The sequence below is a fragment of the Bolinopsis microptera genome, chromosome 6, assembly GCF_026151205.1.
Source record: "Bolinopsis microptera isolate Bmic1 chromosome 6, MBARI_Bmic_1.0, whole genome shotgun sequence".
NCBI classification, from domain to species: Eukaryota; Metazoa; Ctenophora; class Tentaculata; order Lobata; family Bolinopsidae; genus Bolinopsis; species Bolinopsis microptera.
Window position 1 is genome coordinate 523,802 of NC_087077.1, and position 20,313 is coordinate 544,114.

Sequence of the window (20,313 nt, forward strand, 5' to 3'; positions counted from 1 at the left end):
CTCAAAATTGATGTTTTATAGTTAATACGAGCAACAAGCAACATATAATTTGATCCTTCGGTTCTACTCATGACCTAAGGAGTTAAGCTAAAACCGAAAGATCGAGGAACTCCTCACCTTAACTGATCAAACTGTACTAACACAATTTTCAGATAGATATGTTCTTTGCGATACGTTTATTGCAGCTTTGCAACTTGAGTGATGACCAGAGTACGAAAACACACAGCAGGTAAGCAACTTACTTTTGGTGACTGTTCCTCACGAACATTTTGATCCTGCAACATAACAACAAGGAGATCGTCTCCTTAACAAATCGAACAGGTACTATCACAATTTCCAGAGCAGAGCATGATAACAAAGTCAAAAGAAACACAATTAAGGTAGGTTACGAACACCACAATAATATAACAATCATACTACGTAACAGCTAAATTAAACTGATTCTGACGACTGGCAGCCCTGATGTGCTCCGTGATCCTTAACGAGCGACCAATCGTAATAGAGGTGTTATGTCACGTGACACCGATCCGTCCAATCACAAACAGGAAGAGTAAGCGGATGGATATCGTATGTTTATTTTCCTTATCTGTATTTGACCCTCTGTTCAAATTGTTATCTCTACCACAGCTTGGCTCGGCAAGGTCAGCGTGCACTATCGGCACAGCGGTACAAAAAATAGTGTGATCGTTACAATATATAACCGTGCCCACTGCCCACGTACAATACAAACTGTTGGGGGGGGTGGGGGGTTGCTTACCGATAGGCTGTGGTCGCTCCTCCAACTGACTGTGGTTCTTACCGTCCAATCATGAACAGAATATTAACATTTCAACAGCGCACCCATTACCCGTTATCGATTTTATCAATACTTCCGTGTTATCTCATCTAAAATAAACATCCCGCACGCAAAATGAATTCCATTGACTTTGAGGGCAAGTGCAACATTTAAAGTTACACAAACTCTTATTACAATAATTGTGAGAATGATTCCAAGTTTACATATTTAAAACGGCAATGACTAATTACAACACACAAATTGAAATTTTGAATGTCTAACCTGGTGAAAATGAACTGCACCATGTTGAACTAGTACTTTAACTCCGCCAGGTATAACCATGCACTTGTCCTCAGCTCCTGTACACCGCAAGTGCCTCCTCCTGGAACATACAGTTCTTGCCAGAGAAGTCGTGTCCTAGATTCTGTTTTCAAACACTTACTGTCAAAGTTAAGCTAGGGAGCAATCATGGATATATACATTATTCCCTTGCTTCCAGTTGGTGTAAACTTAAAGCACAGTTCATGATTTGGAATCTCACTCAGTTCATAAATCACACTATGAAGATCGGTTGTCTATCTTAAACCCCCCCCCCCCCCCCCCTCAACAGTTTGTATTGCACGTGGGCAGTGGGCACGGTTATATAATATACTAGTGTAACCCGGCCTACGGCCGGGATTTCACTGCCGCAGTTAAAAAGGGTAGGAGTAATTACCCGCTGAGTCAAAACCCGGATTAGGCGAGCAATTCTATTCGGAGTGCCCTCACGTATCCAATAGTATGCTTAAAAGATAGTAATTCTTAATCAATAATCAATGGAAATTAACCCTTAACACCATGCACCACACCAGCCTATCATATTTGTGAACATGCATTACATTGTCGTATGAAAGTATGAACTCTCTCTACAGTCCAAACAGACCGTTTGAGCACTCCCTCCCCTAATAAGTTTATAGTATTATATGACCATGTAATATATACGCCATGTAATATATACGCTAAATAATATTATGCAGAGAGAGAGAGAGAGAGAGAGAGAGCTAGCCCCGTAACTCTTGCCGTTCTTCTCAAGCCATTTTATGTAACATATTTTGTGGTACAAAACCATCAATTAAACCACTTACCACCGGCCGATTTTTATAAAATTTGCCTATTGGCTTCGTCAGAGTTTTGTCGGCACTATACCGAAAAAACCAGTCCCGTAACTATTACCGTTTTTTTTGTATAACCGTTCGGAAATTACACACAGACGATCAGACAGACAGACAGACAGACACACACACACACACACATTCTGGTGTTATTAAGGTGATAAGTATAACAATCACACTACTTTTAGTTCATGACGTAATCATGGCGTGTGTACCACGGTGCCGATATTGCACGCTGACCTTGCCGAGCCAAGCTGTGGTATAGATAACAATTTGAACAGAGGGTCAAATACAGAGGGTTTTTTTTTTTTTTTTTTTTTGTGCAGCACCTACTGACTTGACTCGAAAGAGCAAGCGACTCAATAATACCAAAGAGTCCTACTGAGGCCCAGATGTTTGCACCACTATCCCGGAAATACAGAGATGCATCTGGTACCATTGCAGAGCAATGGCAGTTGAGTGGGGGCGCCCCTCCGAAGATTGACTACCATGGATCCCGTGTGACTATGAAATGAGACCGATCTCGCCCCATTGGCATGCTCCTTAGTTTGTCAAAGGTGGTGCTGGGCAGATCGCTGGTATGGTGAGGAAGTTAGGAAAAGGTGCACAAAATATGGTGCGAGGTCAAGGAGGTTGTGTATTGTTATGATGCTATGTTAGTCGCTTTGGTGAACAGGTGTCAGAGTATAGGAATGTACGAGAAAGAGGACTTGATTGGATCAGGGCCATGTGTGCACGCGCATGTGGCGTCGTGCGCGTCGATGGTGTGTTCTATAGAGTTGAAACAACAGGCGTCTGCCGATTAGTACTATGGTTAGTATATCAGAGAGTTGGTATCCTAAATGGCTCATTTGAGTATAGGGTGGCCGGGTGCCACTATGTAGGATAATAATTTGAGTCTGTTCGACCGGATTTTTTGATAAATTCTGTTAATTTCTCCGGTCCGAATTCTGAGATAATTTGTTCGAGACTAATGTATGGGAATCCGAAGGTTTGTAGTCTTACCGTGGAGTATGCAGGGCACTCGCTTACAAAGTGTCTTGCAGTCTCTTTCGTATTGTTGCAGTGGGAGCAGTAAGGAGTGGCAGTTTTATCTCTTTTACTGAGGTTGTTGTTCAGCCAGTTCTGGTCGGTGAGCATATGAGTTAGTAATCTTAGAGGCTCTTTCTTCCTACAGGCCAGTTTGTTAAGGCCAAATCTCTCAATGTAGCTGTTAAGAGGTGTTTTGTAAGCTTTTTTCATTTTAAGTACTGCTATTTTTTCCAGGGTGTCGTTACTTGCCTTGTTTAGCAGTTCTGTGATGACGTTACTCCAGCTGATGCTGATAAAAGGTTCAGGTCCAATAGGTTACATGGAGTTTGCTCCTTTTTTGGCAAGTTCATCGGCTCTCTCGTTGCCTGGTATCCCTGTGTGTGCAGGAACCTTGAAGAGAGAGACTTGGTTAAGTTCTCCTAATTTATTCAGAATTGTTGCTGTATTAATAGTAAGTGAGGAGGTGGATTGTGCTTTGTTAAGTTGTAGTAGTGAGTTTAACGAGTCAGAGTAGAAGTTTATTACCTGGTTTTTAGTGTTAGCGTTGACAAGGAGCTCGGCCGCTACTTTGATTGCGTACATTTCACTTTGATTGATTGTTGCTAGTTTCCCCAGGTTGATTGATTGTTCTACTATAGTACGTCTGATTCTGTACATGATGAAGCCTGCCCCTGTCGTGTCTGTTGAATAGACTTCTTGAGCGAGCCGTCAGTGAAGATTTTTAGGCTTGTTTCTGCTGGTAGTTCCTGGGGGAGTTCAAGTGTTACTGTATAGTTGCTGGAGTACAGATTGGTGGATATCGTTTTATCTATGAGTGAAAGGTGTTTAGAGATGCCGAGTTTACCAATTTCCTCGTCCATGTATTTAGCGTGTGAGATGATTTTGCTCGTGAGGGAGTACTGACCAATCCAGTTGTTTTCTAGTTTTAGCCTAATTGCAGTTTTTGAGGCAGCGAATTTTAAATGGACATCTATCGGCATGAGTCCTGCTATTAGATCTAGAGTGATATTAGGCGATTTTTTGAGACCCCCCGTGATGTGTAGAGTTGCTATTTTTTGAATTTTGCCAAGCATGCCCTTGAGACTGGTGTTTTGGTCTACTCTGTGTATCCAAGTGAAGCAGGCATAGCTAATGGTGGGTAGGATGACTTGTTTGTAAAGCCACCTTACCTTCCCTGGGGATAAGCCCCAGGTTTTGGAGATGTAGTTGCGACTCATAAACAGAAGTTTTCTAGCTTGTTCGCATTTATTCTTAATGTGAGTGTTCCATCTTAGATGTTTGTCGTAGGTGACTCCGAGGTATTTGACCTCATTTGACCATTCCAGGGAGGCTCCCTCCAATGATATGGGTTTCATAGAGTACTTTTTGTTTATTCTCGAGAAGACAATGACCTTGGTCTTGATCTTGCTGAGTTTCACTCCGTTGCTAGTACACCACTTATTGATTATTTTGAGGTATCTGTTAACTATGTCCCTCATGGTAATTTTCAGATCAAATCCTTGTACCAGTATTGCTAAGTCGTCGGCGAATGCTTGGAGAAAGTCGTCATCCAGTTTCTCATTTGTTAATAGTGTGTTTAATGTCAGAATAAAACAAATATTTTTCAGAATAAAACAAATATTATATTCAAATCTCTTTATTCAACAATATTAAATCATTATAGAACCTAATTTGTGGCTTGATCGTTATGTTAGGGCTATTCTGTTAGCTGATGCTGACAGGCACTGCATGGGGCAGAGACTTAGGACCATTACGCTGGAGGCTTACAATGACCCTTTTTGAACCCCATGGCAGTGCTAGTTTTATTATGGTACAAATTGTAAATCGAAGTTATGAAAACGATCAAGTCACTCCTGTTTTACACTATCAACAGCTACTTAAAACAACCTAGATTGTACAACTCACTTTGAAGATTAAACTGTTAAGTGATGAGTGATTGGGCTCATTAAACATTTTAGTAGCGGAGACATGCAGATCAGCTTCTTGAGGTTCTAATAGTTCATTCAGACAAGAAGTTTTATTTTTTCAAATTTAGTCGTTCAAGCTGCCTGAGTTCAGAAAGTTTGCCAAAGGGGCCCAGGTATTCTTGTCACCTTTACCCTGAGACGAGAGAATGACTTTTTTTTGTGAGGTTCCAGAGAAGGGGCGATAGTATTCCGCCCTGTGGACACCCTTTAGAGATTATCTTGGTAATGGAGATGCCGTGGAGGGTTAGTACTATTGACCTTTCTAAAAGCATGTCTCTGATCCAGCTGACAATTATGCTTGGAATTTTAGCTTCCAGCATTGCTGTGTAGATGGAGCTGTACCTGATGTTGTCAAAAGCTCCTTCTACATCAAGGAAGACACCCATTTGTCCATTTTGGATCGCATCTTCAATCTTCCTTGTCAGTCTGTGGATAGCTGCTTCAGTGCTCTTTCTCTTCCTGAATCCAAATTGATTTTTGGTTAGTTTATTGTCAACGCAGGTATCCCTTTCCAGGTAATCTAGGATTAGTCTTTCCATGAGTTTTTGGATGTTCGACGTTAGGCTAATAATCCTGTAAGATCTCGGGTTGGTGTAATCGTCCTTACCTTCCTTCGGAATGATGATTCCCTTGCTGGTCTTCCAAGTTTTGGGGCAGTATGTGTACGTTAAGCATTGTCTGAATATATGTCTTAAGGGCTCCTTGGACCTTGATGTGTTCCCATGCCATGCTGCCTTGATCATGTTGTTTCGTATATTATCTAGCCCAGGTGCCTTGTTGGGAGGTAGTTTCTTGACAACCTTGTCCATTCTCGATAAGCTAATGATTTTATTGATTATCACCTGATCCTCCTCGCTTTCGTATGAATTTGGTTGGGTTACAACCTGTGGCTGGGGTTGGAGGTCAGGGGGGAAGTGTTCGTGCGCGAGGGTGGTGAGTGTGTCCTCTGAGTCTTCTGTGTAACTTCCATCTGGTTTTATTAACACGTTCAGTTCTTCCCAGGGCTGTTTTTTCGTTTTCGGGACTTTTGCAAGTTTTTTCGGGTCAGACATTTTCGAGCAGTATTCCCGGTAGGCTAACTTGTCATTTTCTTCTATTGCCTCTTTGTAGGCTTTCTCCTTTTTGGCGCATTCAGATGCTAGATGGTTTCTGTCTTCGTTGGGGAGGTTTGGAGATTTGATCAGAGATTTAATATTCCTACCCCTTGCTTTTTAAGCACTCTTTTTCAGAATGTTCAGGTTGTGTGTCCAGGGAGTTTTAGACTTGTGGTTGACTTTGACTACTGGGCACACCTCATCCAGGGCTTCTGTGAGGGTTTTGTTGATGTAAGTCATACAAGTATTGATATTCGATTTCTTGAATTTCCCGATCATGGCTCTGAACGGTTTCGTTATCATCTTCCTGTTCACAGCCTTGCTGAAGGCCTCGGCGTCCATGTCCTTGTGATTGCGGGAGTACGACTCCCATGTGTTCCCGAGGTTGATATTAAAGCTGATAATTTTGTGGTCAGAGAGTGAGGTCTCCGTTGAAGTTTTCCAGTTAGAGATGAGGTCGCCGCCTTTTTTGTTGGTCAAGGTTATATCGATTATACTTTTGTGTCCTCTGCTGTTCAGGAAAGTAGGATTTTTCCCTTTGTTCGCTACGGTTAGGTCAAGTTTCTCCATCATTTGGGCTATTAGTATTCCTCTATTATTGTTCTTTCTGAAGCTGTTCCATAGAATATGATGGCCATTACTGTCAGCGCCCATCACGAGTGGGAGATCTTTCTTCTTGGTAAATTCCACTAGTTTCGTCAGTCTTTCCAGTGTATTAGGTTCGATCTCGGGTTTATTCGGTTCGTGTCCCATGTACAGTGAGTATCACGTCTTTTCTGTTTTTGAGATTACATCTGACTGAGATCATGTCCCTATTACTGAATGGGGTCATAGTGTATGATAGTTTTCCTAGGTCAATAGGGACAAGTATACAGGCTCTTGGTGAATCCTTGTGATAAGGTGAAAAGGATTTGTGAGAGTCAGGGACGGCAACAAGTTTGTTTTTATGGTAATACGGTTCCTGCTCAAGCAAAATTTCGGTGTTTGTGAGTTCTTGGAAGTAGGTGCGACATGCAGTTCTATTTTTTTGCATATTTATCTGTTTTACGCATGTAACAAATTATTGATAGACTTACCGGGCCGTGGAGAAGGCTTGTGCTCCTCTGGATGGGCTCTGCTGAGGTGTCCTGCTCCACTGGGTTTTGTCGCCTGCTGAGGGTACCTGTGGGCATTATTCACATTAGTCTTGGAGTAAAAGTCTGTTATTTTGTTTTTTGAGCGTGGGTTGCTCATTGAGAGAAGGAAGTGGTTTCACCCGGATGATTTCCGTTGGTGTTGGGTATTAAACCCGTCAGAAAGATTGGTAAGGTTGGTATAAAGTTGTGTAGGTAGTATTGATGGCGAGTTTTTCTCTTCGGATTGTTTCGGGTGCCGAGGTTTACAGGGAGATTTACGGTTCAACTGGCAAGACAGATGGAACAGCAGAAGCAGACTGGTTCGGCAAGTATACAAGAGAAGCGTTTGGCTGGTGCGCGTGACCGGTAGAGAGTGTGGTTGACAGTTTGGCGGTTTGCGGAGGAGCTGATGGGGTGCAGCTGGTAAATTTACCCTGATGGCGTCTTACGCAGCGCGCGGCTCCTAAAATATTAAACTGGCTGTTCTTCTTCATGGTGCTGTCGTACAATACGGAATAATTTGTCCCTCTCTGATTATGATGCGTTGGCGACGGTATTGAAGGGGGCCTATACGTCGTTTCTTTAATCAAGTAGAGGGTGTGGGTAATTAATGGATCTGATCGCAGTTTGTGATATAGTATTTTAGGTTAACGCGAGTCATAATATTAGTATTAATTTAGGTTTACAACTTATCGTGAAGCGCGCCGACTGGGATTCGTTGATGTTCTTGAGTATTTTAAACGAATATTTTATAAGTCACCCGTTGTTTGAAGTACGAGGATATCACCTTTAATTTGTAATTTTGGATTAGTTAGTGCGCTGCTGTGCGTTAAATAAGGGTAGCAGGAAGAGAAGCCTGAACTGCTGAAGAAGTAAGTTTGGGCAGGGCAGCGTGCTATAACTAATTATAAGACAATGAGACACAAAAATTTGGTTTGATTAACAGGTTTTAAAATCGAACAAAGAGAAAATGTCACTCTTAAAAGAAGGCGGTCACTCTACATGGGAGGTCCTTTCATATCGTACTTTTCCTTACGCTCGGAGGTGAGCTGGTCTCGGGTTTACTTGATTTGTTGGGTGTCTCTTGACCGGACTTCTCGCTGATGAGTCGGGACTTACTCTTCCTGTTTGTGATTGGACGGATCGGTGTCACGTGACATAACACCTCTATTACGATTGGTCGCTCGTTAAGGATCACGGAGCACATCAGGGCTGCCAGTCGTCAGAATCAGTTTAATTTAGCTGTTACGTAGTATGATTGTTATATTATTGTGGTGTTCGTAACCTACCTTAATTGTGTTTCTTTTGACTTTGTTATCATGCTCTGCTCTGGAAATTGTGATAGTACCTGTTCGATTTGTTAAGGAGACGATCTCCTTGTTGTTATGTTGCAGGATCAGAATGTTCGTGAGGAACAGTCACCAAAAGTGAGTTGCTTACCTGCTGTGTGTTTTCGTACTCTGGTCATCACTCAAGTTGCAAAGCTGCAATAAACGTATCGCAAAGAACATATCTATCTGAAAATTGTGTTAGTACAGTTTGATCAGTTAAGGTGAGGATTTCCTCGATCTTTCGGTTTCAGCTTAACTCCTTAGGTCATGAGTAGAACCGAAGGATCAAATTATATGTTGCTTGTTGCTCGTATTAACTATAAAACATCAATTTTGAGGGATAAGGAAGTGTTTATAGGTTCTGAAACCTAGTTAAATCGATTTTTCGTGCAATTTTAGGTTAGAAACAGTCATCAAAATGAGTTAATACGAAGGTCGATTTCTCGGTTATTTTTGAGCTTTCGTTCAGAAAATAATTCGGGACCTTCAAAGGGGGGTAACAAGAAGGCGTTACAAGTGTTATGTAAGCGTTCTATAATACAACATTTGCATCACATCTTCAACCTGCTGAATAGAGGCGCCACCTAAAACGTAAACAAACAATGATCACCTCCCCGCCAGTATCCACATCTATAGGTTAAGGGGAGATACACCAAAAACGTTTTTGCTCCGAACATCGATTTTATTTTATATTATGGTTAAATAGACAAAAAGAATAAGATTGCACACCTTCAAAATTTTCTAAAAATATTCCCTCATCGAGAAAAAAAAATATTTTTCTTTTTCGAAAATTTTTAAAATTTGGAGAAGTCTGTCACTGTAATACCGATAGTTCGGCCATTTTAAAAGTTTTTTGGCTGATTTTTTACTGAACATTAATTACAATCCGTACAAGAAGCCATTGAAAGGATTATATAATTGAAAGATAATTTATGACGAAGTTACAGACCAAACAAGGTCGAAAAAATAAAATTGAAATTTTTCCCACTTCTAAAGTTGTACATTTCACCAATCACCCGGGTCAGCAGATATCGCTTCAAAACTTCTTGTGAGTGTAGCTGATGATCATATCAAACTTTTTGGAGTAGGATTTCTCTCAGATTTGAGTTTTAAGCTATGCAATGTGGCCTCAAACGACTTAGTAAAATTCATCGTAAAAAAGGGCAAAAAAGGCAGATTTAAGGCTTAAAATGCCTATAACTCAAAAAGTGTCAGTTTTTTTGAAATAATTTTTACAGGATCGTAATCAGCTTGGTAAGACGAATCTTTTAGTACGACATTTATAATATTTAAAGACACAAAATTTGTAAAAAATGTGTACAATTTGTACAAAATTTATACAAGGGGGAGACCCTTGTGTTCGAGCTAGAAAATTTGTCTTCTAAAAGCACCTATCTGGTACTAAAAGATTCGTCTTACCAAGCTGATTACGATTCTGAAAAATTATTTCAAAAAAACTGATACTTTTTGAGTTATAGGCATTTTAAGCCTTAAATCTGCCTTTTTTGCCCTTTTTTACGATGAATTTTACTAAGTCGTTTGAGGCCACATTGCATAGCTTAAAACTCAAATCTGAGAGAAATCCTACTCCAAAAAGTTTGATATGATCATCAGCTACACTCACAAGAAGTTTTGAAGCGATATCTGCTGACCCGGGTGATTGGTGAAATGTACAACTTTAGAAGTGGGAAAAATTTTATTTTTTCGACCTTGTTTGGTCTGTAACTTTTTAATTTATCTTTCAATTATATAATCCTTTCAATGGCTTCTTGTACGGATTGTAAGTAATGTTCAGTAAAAAATCAGCCAAAAAACTTTTAAAATGGCCGAACTATCGGTATTACAGTGACAGACTTCTCCAAATTTTAAAAATTTTCGAAAAAGAAAAATATTTTTTTTTCTCGATGAGGGAATATTTTTAGAAAATTTTGAAGGTGTGCAATCTTATTCTTTTTGTCTATTTAACCATAATATAAAATAAAATCGATGTTCGGAGCAAAAACGTTTTTGGTGTATCTCCCCTTAATAGATATAATAAACTGAATGACAGGATGATCTTAGAAATGGAATTTTCATGATGATGTTTACATCATAGGCAGTTCTATGTTCCAATCATTGAACTGGCTGGACGATGAGGATGTGCAATTCGAAAAGACATGTACAAAAGGACTATTGGTGAGTTTTAAAATTGTTTGACTAAAAATTTGTTTCACTAGTTCTCCAACTTTTTCTTCGTTAAAAAGAAATATTTTGATTTTATGCTCACTCCTCGCTCTTAAGTATAAACTAATTTATACTGATTATTTCATGGTCATTTTGCAAAAATTTAAGTTTAACAGATATGTCATATGTTTTTCTATCTTTTCAGACCACAGAAGAGATAGAAGATCTCAGATTCAGTGAATCACTTTCACAACTTGAAAGAGCAACAATTATTCTCAGGCGAGTGGTATTGTACATGTACTACTAATGGTGTTCAAAATCTCTCATTCATTGAAAAAGCATAATTTGCTTGTCATTTTGGTCAAATATTAGCATATTTCAGTTTTATTGTTTTAAATAAACGGTTTCCACAAATGCAGCGATGGCCAACAGTCACAGAAGATTAGTCTTGCAAACAGCTTACCATCTCTCATGGTTTCTGAGCCGTCCACTTTTTCAGAGATTCTACCTCAATTTGTGGTGAGATTCTTTAAATTGTTCCTGCAATTACATACAAATTTATACTGCTACACTTTTTAAGGCGGTAGTTCGGTTAATTCGTATATTTCATTCCAGTTTGATATGATTGCAATTCCTTGTTTCGGTTGAAAGAATTAATAAAATAAAGTTTGTACACTTTTTACATTTCAGGATATGACAAATTCGGCACCAACAGAGCTGTTGACCATCTGTGGCCAGGTTTTTATAAATTCTGATAATTGTTTTACTTAGTAAGTCATGAAATTTAACGGTTGACAACTAAGCATCTTGTTTCAGTGCACACGAAATTTCGTCTTAGACATCAGAAGCATGGAACTAGCATTTCGAGGTCATGTTTGTAGGCCTTATTATGTAATTAATTGAGAAATGAAAAAATGATAATCGTTAAATGTGATTACCTACAAACGATATAAGTTTTAAACAATATTTATTTTTACAGTGTGTTACAAAGCTCATACTAAGTGGAAGACTGACATCACACCAAATATCTTCCTGTATAGTTCCACTGTTATGGGTAAGTAGTATTCAGCAAATAATATCGTGAATATTATACTGTGAACCACAAAAAACGTTATAAGATATAGAAATAATATTTGTTATTGTTTTTTTATCAATTTCTGTTTTCAGAATCATATAAATTGTAAAGAAGTGACTGCTCACAAATCATGGATAAATGCTCTCGTGACTTTTATTCTGAAAGTTCCTAAAGAGACTCTTCTTCAGAGTGATGTTATAAAACTTGCCCTTGAAAAAGGTATCTTATTACATTTCTAGTTCTTTTCATCGTTTTTCATTCATTATCAGAAAATAATGTGAAGCAACTCATAAATTATATTGTTTTCATTCAAGTGTTAAAATCTAAGTTCCTTTAAGACAACTGCTGCCTTTAATCCCGATCTTTCAGGTAATTTAGCACAAAAGACGTCCTCGCGTATCGCTTGTGCTGAAATTATAACGACTCTTTGCAAAAGGCTATCTCAGGTAATATAATTAAAGTAGACTTTTTTCTTTAGAAATTTTTAACAGACATCAAAGACACGTGGGATATGCTTTATACATTTTAACAAGTTCTCATAATTTTTAAAATGAGTTAATTGAATAGAACTCGTTTTGAACAAAGATCGCTTATAACACGAAAGTAAGTTTTTAAACGTTCAGGTAGAAGCGGAAATATTTCCAGCCATCCGAATGCTCTGCCAGGATATCGACTATGATGTACGCAGTGCCATGTGTAGCAGCCTCGTCGACATTTCTCAGTCAATCGGGTAAAATATACACTAGTAAAACTATTGTTACTGTTACAATTCGTTGCTCTCCATTGCATGTAGGGAGAGTTAACGTACTTAATAGCTACAATTACACTGAACCTATTCAACACTATATCACAAGGTCCGGGCAGGGGGCCAGCTGCTGAGTGCTGCTCATTGCTATGAACATTACGCCCCGCAAGTTACGTGTGGTCCTACCATGGACCATCCAGCTTCTGGCTCACAACTATATCATATTATTGACACATTTCGCTGATTTTTACAATGTACACTAGTTCTTGTCAGACTGTCGTTTGTCAGACCACATTAAAGGCCAAGAGATGTCTTGTGCATGATGTAATCCTCTACACTGGTCACTTTATTAATTATTCTATTTATATTGCCCAACACTGAACACAGGACATATTAATTTATTTACAGTATGCAAAAGACGAGTCTTAACGCCTCAAAAGTAGACCGTGCTTGCGATTTCTACTAAAATTATGTCTACTATTTTAATGTAGCAGTGTAATTCTGACAATACTACCATACTGTGAGAAAAGATAGTTAAAGTTGGGAATTACCACGCGCACGTGCAATTATTGGTCGAAAATAACTACAATCTACATAATATGTGCATTTATAATATGCGTTAATTACATTGTGGCCTTGCCCTTCAGAACATACTTCTATAATCTACATACATACTGTTACATACCATACATATACTGTTACATACCATACATACTGTTACATACCGTACACATACTGTTAAACATTTTTAAACAATCTCTCTTTAGAAAGATGTTATGATGATGTTTTAAAATCAAAATGAATTGTCCTTTTCAGTGGCCTTTTGCAAACACCGTGCAAACTGCAATTCTATAATAGCATTATTAATTAACATAGTAAGCTTCTAGCTTAATACAATAATACCTTAAAACGTGTTATTCAGTGAACTAGGTACAGTAAAGTTACTGATACCTGAGATTAACGAACTCCTTCAAGACGAGGAAGTCCAAGTAAGGAACACCGCCATCACAGTCCTCATCGACATCTGTCCTCATCTCTCCAAAGGTCTGTACTCAACTATTTGTACTCTAAATAGTACTCAACTATTTGTAACAAGTTGAGGTTCTGTGCTTAGAATAGGATGTAGCTTCACTAATCGTAATGAGTTGGTGTAACAAAGAATAAAAACATTTCAGATATCATCAGTCAGATGCTATCTCCGACCATATGGCCTTATCTAGACATTGTTATCTGCGAGAAGCCCTCTTTCACTCTTGTAACTGTTGCAAAAATCTTTGGGAGATTGGGAGTTCATCTAGCCGGTATGTAATCAGTTACCATGGTCACGTGATCAGTTAAAATTATGTTTAAATGTATAGTAGAAAATTAATCAATGTAATTTTTATCTTGATTATAGGCACTAAATCTGTAATCCCCTTCTACAATTCTTATTTTGCATCTCAATACTAGGTCTAGTCATTTCATGCCCTCAGATGTGATGGACGAACAACGAAAGGAATGGTATGTGAGGTACTTTTTAAAGCTATGTAAACCATGCCACATCCTCAATGGAACAGTCGAGAACGGTGTAGCCGAGTCTGCAGTCGTCGATATAAGCCTGGTAAGTAGACTAAGTAAGTAGATATAAGCCTGGTAAGAAGACTAAGTAAGTAGATATAAGCCTGGTAAAAAGACTAAGTAAGTAGATATAAGCCTGGTAAGAAGACTAAGTAAGTAGATATAAGCCTGGTAAAAAGACTAAGTAAGTAGATATAAGCCTGGTAAGAAGACTAAGTAAGTAGATATAAGCCTGTGAGTAGACTAAGTACCCTCCAATCCCGCACCACAAGATCAAACATCATATCGGCTTTACCAATTACCATATTATTATCTGCTCTACTTTTGATTTTGATATTATATTCTTAAATCTGGCTGTGTTTGTATGTCTTCCATTTTCTTTTGACCACTGCAAACTAGAAATGTTTGATGTGAATGAGAAGATCCTATAATTGGTTTAAGATTTAGCCGTAATATCTGAGAAAAATGGTTTTTGAAAGCCCATTTAAGCCGAAACCATCCACAGAAAACCTTGTACGTGACTCATATTATGGCTTGATTGTGAAATACATTAGTCGTGAAATAGTGTGTGAAATTCCGATAATGTCTCTTAGTGGAGGTCTTCTTGCAGCATGCACAAATCGTAACATGAACATGTAATGTGAAAAACATTTTTCAAGTTCTTTAGAAAAAATGACTGTCGACAGTTGGCAGTTGTCATGGTCTCATTAATTATTCCATAGAGCTCCAACAATACCCTTATTGTCTATCATTTTACATATGTCACGTGACGGAAATGTCACAGGTTGCACCTCACTTCACATCTTTTTCTCCTGTCAAACATGCAATAACGTGAGTTAATTACATGTAACAAGCAGGCCTGCCCGCAAGTCGGGCGGAACTGTAAAAATGTGCGCTGAAAGGCTGGTTGCTTGCACAGTGCGTTAATACCTAACCTAGTCATCGCATCATCTGAATATGTAACAATCTGATCATTTACTATATTCTACTGGAGTGTCGTGTCACATTTACTATATTCTACTGGAGTGCCGTGTCACGGAGTACGGACCATTGCTGGCTTGGTTATTGTATTTTATCGAAAAGTCTTATTCTTGAGCCGTAAGGGCTCGAAAAACTCAAAACTGTCTGAACTCCGAATATCCAAAGAAAGTTGGCAGATTTGTCTGTATTAATTTTATTGACTTGACAATTATATATTTCATCACGATTCACGAATCAATCCGTCAGGAGTTATAATTCAAGTAGTATCTTTCAATATATTACAATAACATCACATAATTAATTACTGAATATCAATGTTTTCTTTTCCAACTAAAGCTGTGTCCATGTAATACACACCATCCGTCCATCCAGGTTAATATTCCGGCTACTGTTTAAATTAAAGAATTTATCTACCTATGGGTCGGACTGAAATTAAATATTTAACACCATTACAACGTGCCCTGTTTTCTTATCAACTAAGCACTTGCTAAATACCTTAACTACAATAATTATGGAGGGTCCGGAGGGTAAATTAATCCTGCAGGTGCGATCTCACAAACCTCCAAATTTCCCATCCCATCTCGAATGTTCCATCTTGAGAGTGTTTCGAGCCCCACTCACAGCGTCAAGATTTAAACGTCGTATCAGTTTACCGATCGTACGGCATACAGAAAATTACTTATCAGTACGATCTTATAATAATGTGAATAATACAGTGGTGCCACGTGTAGTTGTGAAGTAGGTGCATACTCAACTCATTGGGCGCTAGGACCGGGGGACTGTAAACATGGCATTGTAATTGAATTGGTGGAGGACATGCTAGGTGGCATGTTGGGACACCATGCTCTTGTCTCACGCCCCCTTCTCATCAGATCATGTTTATGAGTGTGGCCTCCCTGGTGTTAGGGTTGAGAGGGCTGTGTTGTAAACTGCGTGGTAATAGACAGCTCCCTGGTGTTAGGGTTGAGAGGGCTGTGTTGTAAACTGCGTGGTAATAGACAGCTCATGTAGACACGGTCTACCATCAAAACTAAGCACATGCATTCTTTAGAGTCCACTCTATAGTCTATATGTATTTGGGCATTGGTGACTACCTTACTCGGGAATATTATGACTGGGATAAAGTGGTGGGTTTTGGGTAATTCCGCCATATTTTTCCCGGTCATTAATTTTCCCAGTCATAAATTAACCCGCTATAATGTTCCCGAGTAAGGTAAACTAATAGTAATACATTTTGATGCTTGATGGGTTTTGGAAAATTCCGCCATATTTTTCCCGGTCATTAATTTTCCCAGTCATAAATTAACCCGCTATAATATTCCCGAGTAAGGTAGATTTGATAGAAGTTTGTCCATTCAAGTGATTTATTCCAAACTCCAGAAATAACCTTTTTATCTGCTGAATTTTAATAAGATAATAATATGACATCTCAAATCAACACTCAAATAACAAATTATGCTCTAGCGAATGCAAATTAAAATTGTCTGGAAGACTTTGTGGCTTAAAACTCTGACTATTCAGCTTGTTTGAAAGACTCAGTGATATATGTTACAACAAATCTTGATTGAGAGTAAAATAATTTTGTTCGACATAAAACAGGTTTGTCTTAAATTGATACGAACATTCATTGATCAACAAATCTGATAATTGTTTAATCTAAGTTGAAAGGTTGGCTTCATAAAAGTATCGGTCAACAGTAGCAGATATAATACAGTAGCAGATATAATAGAGATTTAACATCAGTTTACAGTTAACTTCAGAGTTCTGTCGATGCGTCACGTGATACGTCACGTCACGTGATACGTCGCGTCACGTGATACGTCGCGTCACGTGATACGTCGCGTCACGTGATACGTCGCGTCACGTGATACGTCGCGTCACGTGATACGTCGCGTCACGTGATACGTCGCGTCACGTGATACGTCGCGTCACGTGATACGTCGCGTCACGTGATACGTCGCGTCACGTGATACTTCGCGTCACGTGATACTTCGCGTCACGTGATACTTCGCGTCACGTGATACGTCGCGTCACGTGATACGTCGCGTCACGTGATACGTCGCGTCACGTGAGTTCTCTTCTACCTTCGTTCCTTACGCAACTAACCCACAACCTCTCTAATAATTCCTCTGACTGTGGTAGACCAACGTGAGAGGAACTCCCTGTAACGAGGCATCCTCCAGCAGTAGAGACATGGACTCAGGGCTGCATTGAGGGAGACACAAAATTGTATGCAAAGAATTTGACTGTTCCATTGGAACCATCTAGATCTTTCCATGTAGCTTAGAACCATACTGTCAACTGATGGGACAGAATACGCTAGTATATTCAGCAGATTCCACCCAAAGCAAGGCAAATAACAGACTAGAAATAAAGCTGTGAAAAGAGTAATCGTCATCGAAGCTTGATGGGATCTCCTGTCGTTATTAAGGTTGGAATTGGGAGCGACTCTTTTAGTCTTCAACGCTACGAGGCCAACCATAAAGCTTATGAATACTGCAATACAAGGCAGTAGTATTTCGACTTGGTTTGCAATATCAATGATCATTTTGACCTGGCTTGGTATCTTTTCTGTGTAAAACATATAAGCGCATGCTGTTTCCGTATATCCAGGTTGACGCCAACCCAAAGCAAATGGAATCACGCCCATAACCACCATAAATCCAGCTACAAGTACGACCAGAGCAACCTTGACAGAGCTGATTTCTCCAACTTTACGGGGTTTCACAATGGCAATACTTCTAGTGATACTCAATACTGCAACCAGCAATATCGACATCCTCACAGAGAAATAGGTGGGCATAACAAAAATCCAATTCATCACTGAGTTATTGCAGAGATAAGTGTCTCTATCATTGAAAAGGAAGAAAATAAGTGGTATGGATGTTACGTTAGTAACTATGTCCGCACAGACAATGGCGATGTAAAGCTTATCAGGAAGAGAATAACGTCGGTTGGACCAGAAGTTACAGAAGTATAACAGAGCTAAAACGTTCCCAACAAATCCCACCAGAGAACTGACGGTCAGTAGGGCACCGAGAGATTTGTCAAGCGCTGGAATTGGGGCAGACATCTGATTATCTTCCGAGAGTTATATTTTAGTCTTCGAAATAAAGTAATGAATTAAGCAATGAATTTAGCAATGAACTATGTAATGGTAAATTCTATTTCAAATTATGTAAGTAGAATACATTCGATACACATCACTTCAAGATCAAGTTTTGGAGAATTTGAAACATATTCATATCAGGATTTCTATTGCAACAATCGAAACAATCAGCAGACAAAGTTTAAGATGGATACATAATATAACTGCATATTCTATCTTTGAACTAGATGTATCCTCAATAGATGGCCTTCACAACAAGAAATGTGGTCAATTCGTATCGTTTTGAAGGCGACCGCTATAATTACGTCCCCAAAGCCTAAAATTTAACGTATAATTATGATCACTTAACAAACTACCATTTAAATAATGTGTGACTTTCAAGCACGTACTGTATAAACAACAATGCTAAATTATAAAACATGACAATAGAATTTACATATACGCGTCAGAAATTCTGTCACAAAATCGCGCAAATTACTTGGCGATTATAAAATGATATAAATTCGGCTTATTTGTAGATATTACTATGCAAGAATCGTCCTATTTCACCGCTCCTATTGTGCCGAGCTCCGAATACAACGCTAAATAACACCAGCACCGCTAATATTAACCACTAACCCCAGTGGACTATATGAGATATTGAGATCATTTCACTTTGGGCAAAAACGTAGATGATATCCTGACAATTACACTGTTTAATTTACACATATTCAGGATTTAACACAACATGTCTAATGTCTATAATATACATCATCAAAACTTCAAAGGGGCATCAATATTACCGAAAACTTCATTCTTTACTCTGATCAACATTGGTATCTTACTCTAAGAAAAACATGTTTTTTAACTGCTGATGATCAATAGATCTATAGCCTATTGATAAATCTTTAAATGGTATCACCAGAGATATAAATCACCGTATTATAAACATGCAGAGCACTTGATAAAATTTTAAGTTGATTCTGTCGCTCGCCGCGTTTGCTGTTTAACAATTCGAGCTCAAATCCTAATAGTAAGTGTGCAGCGGTTCTATAATTACTCAGCGATATATTTAGGGTCTAACTACTATCCAGGGGGCCTCTAAAGGCCGTGCATGTGGGTCAAGAAGTAAAGGTTGGCTGCGAGCCAAGTTCTTGACACTGTAACGATGGTCGAGGACGATTATACATTATGTGATTTTTAATGAATAAAGCACCAAGCTCTGTTATGTGAACAAAGCCAAGCTGATTTGCGAGACCAGATCCACTGCCCAGATAATTAATTAATCAATTACTAAGAAATTATGGCCATTTAAGATCCCAACATTCTTTTTGAATCACCCTGTGATTTATTTAAAGCCTAAAGGTTCCCAAACGACAGTTGTACATATATTGCTCCTAAAAATGAACGCATTTCAAACGTAACAATCAATAATTTAAATATGTTAAATTGAGTGAGATGACGTAGGATCTAGTCTTATGATCGTGCGATCTGATTTATGGAGGAAAGCTTAAGCATGCCTTGCCTCATGAAATACCATCATTTTATGAACTGTAATTGCAAATTTAATAATGCAATCACTTATATAATTATAATAAATAACCAAATCATGTCTTTCAGGACAGCATCGAGAAGAAAGAATCGGACGTTAGAGAGAGCATTGCTTTTCTCTGCGCTTACAACTTTCCAGCGATCTGCCTAAATGTGGGGAGTCGGCTGGTGCTGGAGACAGGATTGCTGGATACCATCGCCTCCCTCGCCTCACACCACCATTATTCTGTTAGACGTGTACTGGCTGCTGGGATACATGAGGTCAGTGTTAAACTACCGGTCTACTCTGAAGAACTAGTTTTCAATAAGAGTTGCATGTTTATTGTTTATAACCTATTGTTTATAACCTATACAGACCCGCGCACCAACCAGCAACAGTCAATACATTTCGTGCCAACTAAATTTGCCTCACCACATCTATAATAATCACATAATACCACTGGTAATAAAAGTGTACTCGAATAATTACACAATACACAGTACACACTATGTCACTATCAGTTGATACACAGTACACACGAATGTGCGATAGCTTATTGTAACAAACGTATTGAGCCAGGAATATGATTAAAAATCAATGATCAGACAATGAAATTGTGAGCAGCCGAAACTATGAAGGGTAATGGGAATTTTAAAAAGGTGACAGAAAAGCTAGGGCTACTTGCTATATAATAATAAGCTAATATAA

At 38.8% G+C, this 20,313-nt stretch overlaps 2 protein-coding genes across 4 annotated transcripts in view; one reads left to right on the plus strand and one right to left on the minus strand.

Annotated features, from left to right (window-relative positions):
* Positions 1 to 6,136: 6,136 nt before the first annotated feature.
* Positions 6,137 to 6,772, minus strand: LOC134816842 (uncharacterized). The gene has a single exon (XM_063825837.1). The coding sequence runs from the start codon at positions 6,770 to 6,772 to the stop codon at positions 6,137 to 6,139; it is 636 nt and encodes a 211-aa protein (XP_063681907.1).
* Positions 6,773 to 10,492: 3,720 nt separating this feature from the next.
* Positions 10,493 to 20,313, plus strand: part of LOC134816471 (serine/threonine-protein phosphatase 4 regulatory subunit 4-like) — a 32,907-nt gene continuing 23,086 nt past the window's right edge. For 2 of the 3 annotated variants that reach the window (XM_063825326.1, XM_063825327.1), the window contains exons 1-12: positions 10,514 to 10,640; positions 10,834 to 10,907; positions 11,048 to 11,147; positions 11,319 to 11,366; positions 11,608 to 11,682; positions 11,796 to 11,922; positions 12,073 to 12,149; positions 12,327 to 12,433; positions 13,371 to 13,492; positions 13,624 to 13,749; positions 13,921 to 14,048; positions 19,695 to 19,886. In XM_063825326.1, coding sequence (XP_063681396.1) covers positions 10,569 to 10,640; positions 10,834 to 10,907; positions 11,048 to 11,147; positions 11,319 to 11,366; positions 11,608 to 11,682; positions 11,796 to 11,922; positions 12,073 to 12,149; positions 12,327 to 12,433; positions 13,371 to 13,492; positions 13,624 to 13,749; positions 13,921 to 14,048; positions 19,695 to 19,886 — 1,248 coding nt within the window. In that variant the 5' untranslated portion in view covers positions 10,514 to 10,568. Of the gene's footprint in view, positions 10,641 to 10,833; positions 10,908 to 11,047; positions 11,148 to 11,318; positions 11,367 to 11,607; positions 11,683 to 11,795; positions 11,923 to 12,072; positions 12,150 to 12,326; positions 12,434 to 13,370; positions 13,493 to 13,623; positions 13,750 to 13,920; positions 14,049 to 19,694; positions 19,887 to 20,313 lie in introns of all 3 variants that reach the window. The other variant, XM_063825325.1, reaches the window with a different exon arrangement.